The sequence below is a fragment of the Aulonocara sp. 'chitande type north' Nkhata Bay genome, linkage group LG14 (genome assembly GCF_057382095.1).
Source record: "Aulonocara sp. 'chitande type north' Nkhata Bay isolate Kocher_YH1m ecotype deep benthic linkage group LG14, A_spYH_male_GT1.1, whole genome shotgun sequence".
Lineage (NCBI taxonomy): Eukaryota > Metazoa > Chordata > Actinopteri > Cichliformes > Cichlidae > Aulonocara > Aulonocara sp. 'chitande type north' Nkhata Bay.
The window spans coordinates 15,017,636-15,024,784 of record NC_141357.1 but is presented as its reverse complement, the minus strand read 5'-3'; the positions used below and the strand labels follow the sequence as shown (position 1 = coordinate 15,024,784).

At 42.3% G+C, this 7,149-nt stretch overlaps 1 protein-coding gene across 1 annotated transcript in view; it reads left to right on the top strand.

Annotated features, from left to right (window-relative positions):
• Positions 1-6,318: 6,318 nt before the first annotated feature.
• The window catches only part of lekr1 (Leucine-, glutamate- and lysine-rich protein 1), a 98,292-nt gene continuing 97,461 nt past the window's right edge, over positions 6,319-7,149 (top strand). Inside the window, exon 1 of the mRNA XM_086261121.1 lies at positions 6,319-6,406. Within this exon, the coding sequence (XP_086117247.1) occupies positions 6,403-6,406 (4 nt within the window). The 5' untranslated portion in view covers positions 6,319-6,402. The remainder of the gene's footprint in view (positions 6,407-7,149) is intronic.

Below are 7,149 nucleotides of genomic sequence, written 5' to 3'. Positions count from 1 at the left end.
CCATGAATTCACATGGTAGGATTTGTAAAGAATTTATTCGTAAATCAGGGTGGAAAATAAGTATTTGGTCACCTCAAACATGGAAAATCTCTGGCTCTCACAGACCTGTAACGTCTTCTGTAAGAAGCTTTTCTGTCCCCCACTCGTTACCTGTATGAATGGCACCTGTTTGAACTCATCATCTGTATAAAAGACACCTGTCCACAGCCTCAAACAGTCAGACTCCAAACTCCGCCATGGCCAAGACCAAAGAGCTTTCGAAGGACACCAGGAAAAGTATTGTAGACCTGCACCAGACTGGGAAGAGTGAATCTACAATAGGCAAGCAGCTTGGTGTAAAAAAATCAACTGTGGGAGCAATCACCAGAAAATGGAAGACATACAAGACCACTGATAATCTCCCTCGATCTGGGGCTCCACGCAAGATCTCATCCCGTGGGGTCAAAATGATCATGAGAACGGTGAGCAAAGATCCCAGAACCACACGGGGGGACCTGGTGAATGACCTGCAGAGAGCTGGGACCAAAGTAACAAAGGTCACCATCAGTAACACACTACAACGGCAGGGAATCAAATCCCGCAGTGCCAGACGTGTTCCGCTGCTGAAGCCAGTGCATGTCCAGGCCCGTCTGAAGTTTGCCAGAGAGCACATGGATGATACAGCAGAGGATTGGGAGGATGTCATGTGGTCAGATGAAACCAAAGTAGAACTTTTTGGTATAAACTCAACTCGTCGTGTTTGGAGGACGAAGAATACTGAGTTGCATCCCAAGAACACCATACCTACTGTGAAGCATGGGGGTGGAAACATCATGCTATGGGGCTGTTTTTCTGCCAAGGGGACAGGACGACTGATCCGTGTTAAGGACAGAATGAATGGGGCCATGTATCGTGAGATTTTGAGCCAAAACCTCCTTCCATCAGTGAGAACTTTGAAGATGAAACGAGGCTGGGTCTTCCAACATGACAATGATCCAAAACAAACAAAGGAGTGGCTCCGTAAGAAGCATTTGAAAGTCCTGGAGTGGCCTAGCCAGTCTCCAGACCTCAATCCCATAGAAAATCTGTGGCGGGAGTTGAAAGTCCGTGTTGCTCGGTGACAGCCCCAAAACATCACTGCTCTCGAGAAGATCTGCATGGAGGAATGGGCCAAAATACCAGCTACTGTGTGTGCAAACCTGGTAAAGACCTATAGTAAACGTTTGACCTCTGTTATTGCCAACAAAGGTTATGTTACAAAGTATTGAGTTGTATTTTTGTTATTGACCAAATACTTATTTTCCACCCTGATTTACGAATAAATTCTTTACAAATCCTACCATGTGGATTCATGGATTTTTTTTTTACATTCTGTCTCTCACAGTTGAAGTGTACCTCTGGTGCAAATTACTGACCTCTGTCATCATTTTAAGTGGGGGAACTTGCACAATCGGTGGCTGACTAAATACTTTTTTGCCCCACTGTACCTTAGGTTGGCTATTTTTTAAGTGCACTAGAATAGATGGTGTTTGTATCGGTGTGGGCGCTGCATTGCACTCTGTTCATTGTCACTCACTAGAAACGTCTACTCCAGAAAATAATCTCCTACAGACATGACAATTTTTTTTTTATTTTTTATAAAAATAAACTTTATTTCCTTTTGTCTTTTCAAGCTTATTAAGAAAATCAATTTAACATGCGTTTTTAAAGACTGTAGATGATGGTTATAAAATATGCAGTAGCTGTTCTAAATACACAAGAAAATGAAAGGAAATATCAATCTGAATGACCGAATGGGAGCAGGAAGCAAATGAAACAGGCGTAAAAACGAACCTTTTGTTTAAGCAAACAATCCAAAAATAATTAACTTAATTAAGATCCAGTGTTTAGCTGCCCCCGCCTGCACCCTCTAAAATAACACGTCTATTTTAAATCTCAGGCATCACGACTAAGTGTTTTAAATGACAATTGTGGTCAGTAGTCATTATAATTGCAGTGATGTATGTCAAAGTGAACTCTGTTTAACCCCACAATGGCGTTCATTTATTCAGAAGGCAGGCTGGCCTTACAGGACGAACCTGTTCCTGCCGAAAGGAACTCCGTGGAGTGTTTTGGCCCGTGTGTCACTCTGTGCAAACCCCACTGAGCTCATTAAACTGTTAATATCTGTCTTCCTCCTCACGAAACCTCAAACCTCACAAGATACTGTGCACCACCCTGGACAGACACACACACACACACACACACACACACACACACACACACATATATACAGAAGCACTCACTCCTACTCACATACAAAGCCCAGCAAAGCCTTTTCTGGTTAAATGCGTGCCTGGCTGTTTGCTTCAACGCACACACACTCACACACAGAGACGCAAACATGCACGACTGCAGCACAGGCGCTCTTATTTAAACTGATGTGAGTGCTGTCACGACATCCGACCAGTCCTATTTGTTCCACACAAGCCTTGGCGTGAGAGAGCAGGGTCACCCTACTGGCTCGCATGCAAATCCATTCAGCACACACGCAGACACACACACATACAGTGAGACGGTCACTTAATAGATCCACAAATAAGCAAAAAGACAGAGAGAAAGACAGGCAAGCTACCAGAAATTCAAGCAGAAAGGGAGCAGTAGAGAACCCATTAGGGTGAGAAAGAGCGAGAAACATGCAGGAAGGGCCAAAGACAGACAGACACAGAGGCAAATCAGAATCACACACAGTGAAACTGGTAGATATATAGCTGGACAGATATGTCTACAGCAAACAATGGCTGAGGTAGTCCTTAAAAGATATCCCAAGCTGCTTCTCTCACTGGTGGCTTCAAATGGTAGGATGAGGTACTGCAAGCATCTTTATTAGACTCCTGTGACTTTCAGGAAACTGCCTCGTGACCCGTGCAGGTTGAGTTGGGTAAAAGGTTCAGCCATTTTTGTCAAAGATATGCTCATGCATGTGTGCCAGTGATGAACCATATCTGAAAGCAAAAGTGTTTATTGTTCTAAGTGGCCAAAAACTCACTCTAGGTGACTTGTGACTATAATATAAATATGGGTAAACGGATATTCACCTTTGGCCAATCTCTCACAAAAGGTGTTCACAGTGTTGTCATTTAAATGTTTGAATAAGTGAAAAAGGACAGTTTTCTAATAAAGTTCATATCCGTGTACCAAAGCGGAACATGGGAGCCATGGAACCTGAACAGTTTGCCATATGGACAGACACATAGAGCGATACCTGCATTTAAATTTAGATGGAGGTGACTCGTTATGTCTCATATGGATTGCAAATGGTGCCGGGTGCAAAGATGTTGGAGTCAATTATGGAATAAATAAGGAATGGATTACTAATTACTATATATACAGTATATACATGATGTTAGACTATAAATATATATAAATATAGGGTATAAGGATTTGTACAACAGAACAGTATAAGGAGCATGCTTTGATTCAACATACCTCTCTGAGTTTTAAAGACTGTGTGTGTGTGTGTGTGTGTGTGTGTGTGTGTGTGTGTGTGTGTGTGTGTGTGTGTGTGTGTGTGTGTGTGTGTGAGAGAGAGAGAGAGAGAGAGACTCTAGGCCTATATCTGGGCCAGCATCTGTCAAGGTTTTGGGATTTTAAGGGACATCATCACCAAATATGAAACTGGTATACAATGTAATATCACCTGAGTTATAAACAGCAAGTCAACCAAATGTGAGCCTCTGACTGACAATGGAAGCATCAACTGCCTTAGCTTACAGTAACGCCACAGCAAAGACAAAACTATACCCATCTAACAAAGAAGATGATTTGTTTTCTCTATTACTTTTTGGTAATGTTTTAGTATGATGTTCGCCCACTCAGAGTGGGCTTGCTAAAGGAAGATTATTTAAATCAAAACTGGGCTTTAACTACGATTTTCTTTCCGGGTCTCCTATGTGGGAAAGTTAACAAATAAGTATTCTGCAGATCTTTCGTGAATCACACATGGGGGTTTCTTCTCTTACTCAAAGAGGAAACAAGTGAGTGGATGGTTGACAAAACTGGGCAGGAGAGCCAGCCACAATGACGCAAGATAACAGGTGGACATGTCTTATGTTTGCACGGAGCTGACAATGCGTGATGAGGAGGAACAAAAAAAACCCAAAACAAACAAAGCTGCTCACGTATCCACTGAAAAAAGTGTGTGGGATGGGAATGTTTGGCTTATTTCACAAAAGTTATATCCCAAAACATGAAAATAAAAGCCTGTGGTTATGTCTGTGGCACATTTGGCCATTTGGCAAGGTCTTTTGGTGAGTTCCACCTGCGTATTTGGCCTCGACATTTAATTTAATTTATTTATTTATTTATTTGTTGCTGCCTAGCCTAAATATGTCAGGCGTGACAATATTAGTCATTTCCTGCCAAAAAAAGAAGAGTGGGTCATATTCACCCCTCCTCCCTTCTTTACTTGCACGCACAGATAGACCCACACACACGCACTTTCTCCTGTAGCCCCTCCCCTCTCCTTCCTCCCTCACTGCACACACACACACACACACACACACACACACACACACGCAAGCAAGCAGACACTCAGCATGCTTCATTATACACTTGCCCACACAGCATAGCGTGCCGGAAACAGACTCAATAGACGCCAAGCTCCCGGTCCCTGCAGGCTCAAAGCCCCTAAAAACACTGGAAGCACCTTACCGAATTAGGTTAATTTGCCACAGAGACCGCCTCAAATGCGGTTCAAGGGTAAGCCAGGCAGTTATGACAGGGAATGATTATTAGTCTTATTGTTAATATATTATAAATTACAGCTCTGGCCAGTTAACTTTGGCTGGGTTCAGAATCAGAATCAGAATACTTTATTAATCCCGAAGGAAATTAGGGGTTCAATTAGCAGATCAGCTCCTGTAGATGGACAGTTATGGCAGAGTTTAAATATACGTGAAGCAATAACTCGTGACGTGACAAAGGACTCAGCTGTGGTCACTTTGTGCTCTTGTGCTTATTTTCATGCCCTTGCCATGGGGGGGATTTGGGGATTTGGTCAGTAGCAGAGACAAAGAGGAGGTGCGTCTTCTGTCTCCTCATTTTTGTTACGGTAGGGTGAGAGGTTTATTGTCTCTGCTTGAGTACATCCTTTCCCGCTTTTGTCACGATCACCACTCGCCCCCCCGCCCACTTTCTTTCTGCTGCCGAGGCAGATAAACAGGCACGGAAGGGAGGTAGGCTAGACTTAAGTGGGCGAATGCAATTTGCATCAGAGCGACTGAGTCTGCACGATTCATTGATGGGTCCATAAATAGTGCGGCACGCATCCCAAATAAAATCAGACCAGAGATCTCACCCTGCCTCACGCTCTCAATCTCTATTAGGAAAGACGGCATTCACAATTTTCCATCAGTCACGGGGAAAAATACAAAGATGACAGCAATGATGTCACAGGATAAGGCGCAAATGTAGGTCCAATGACATTTGTTAACCATTTACTACTATGAAACAATGTGTCCTGTAAAAGCCGACCCCCTACGGGAATGTCTGGCCGCTATTTCGCATTAGTTCTGAGGCAATGAACTACATGCACACATCCCAAACAGCGCATGGAGTGTGTGACCTGTGCATGCGAGCAGGAAAAGCTCGGATAATGTGACTTCACGGCACTGTGCGTGTCGCTGTTTTACACACAATAACTCAAGTATGTCCTTTAAAAGTGACCCATTACTTCTATGGTCTCAGATTAGGCCTACATGAGGGGATCAACGCCAGTGTCGCCTTCCTGTGTGGTGCTAATGAGTGAAGGCAGCTTCGTGTGGTAACTAGGTTAAAGTTTGTAATTGAATCACACAGAGTATCAGTAGTTTTGCTTCTTTTCTTTTTTTCTTTTTTTGCCAAACTTGCCCATGTGAAACATGACACAGCTGGTCTGTTTATGCATTTAATATTTGTGTTTGTTTTTTTTATTGTAGTCATACTTGCTTTAGTAATAAACTTATGTATTATGCTGATATTATTTTATTTCAAAATATACCCATGTATACATAATAAGTATGGTTATGGTTAAAACTAACTTAAAGTACCCTATGTGCCTTCAGCACACTCCAGCTGCCCAAAACATGGAATAAGCAGTTGTCTTAAGTGTTGCTCAAGAGGTTAAAACAAAGCTGCTATAGCAACAAAGCAAACGGTTTCACAAATAAGTAACCGCTTTAAACGTGGTAGTGCGTGTCAAATGAAACAAAGGTCTCCAAGGTGGCTGCTTTTATTTTGGTAGACAATCAAATATCCGGTGCTCGCGCTGGCTAACGTCGTGGTGATCTTTGGACGTTCTACGTGTAGTTACGTCGTAGCCATAGCAACAGCCAGCGCGTGGCTCGCGCAAGTTAAACTTGTTAATGCCTTGTTGTTATTTTTACCTATTTTTCAGGCCAGATAATGGGTAGGTAGCAGTTTGTTCTTTACTTCTTTACATAGTCGACACATAAAAAAGTAACAAGGCTGTACATTCGTTTAACCCCAGTTAACTAGACCGAAGAAGAAGCGCACTGATTTGTTTCTAGTGTTAAGAGTTTATTTTTCTTTTTTTTAATATTAGCCTTAGTTAGTTATTCTCTTTGACTCGTGTCCTTATGTTTTGTTTTGTTTTTAATTACACTTTGTGACATACTGAAATTAAAAAGTAGCTGGCTGCATTCTGTACACAGCGGCTAAACACATCGCTAAGCTGATCCAGCGTTTAGATATGTGTCTGCCTTCATTGGTAATGCATGCTCAGTGCTGTCCAGTTTTTAATATTTTATTCAGATTCATTATATTATAGACGTTTCTTCGCGCCAGCTGCTGCAGGAATACAACATGGTGTTGTGTTTTGGAGGGTGGTCGTGGGAAAGCTGCAGAAAGTTTTAGGTCTATGAAAACCTCTGAAATCTCATTCAAAACCTTCTCACACCTCTGCAGATTTGGATGTTTTTCAATCATGTACACATGCAGTTTGACGCTGTATTTATTTACCAGACAGTACGGGCATATATTTGTCATACAGGGAGTGCAGAATTATTAGGCAAATGAGTATTTTGTCCACATCATCCTCTTCATGCATGTTGTCTTACTCCAAGCTGTATAGGCTCGAAAGCCTACTACCAATTAAGCATATTAGGTGATGTGCATCTCTGTAATGAGAAG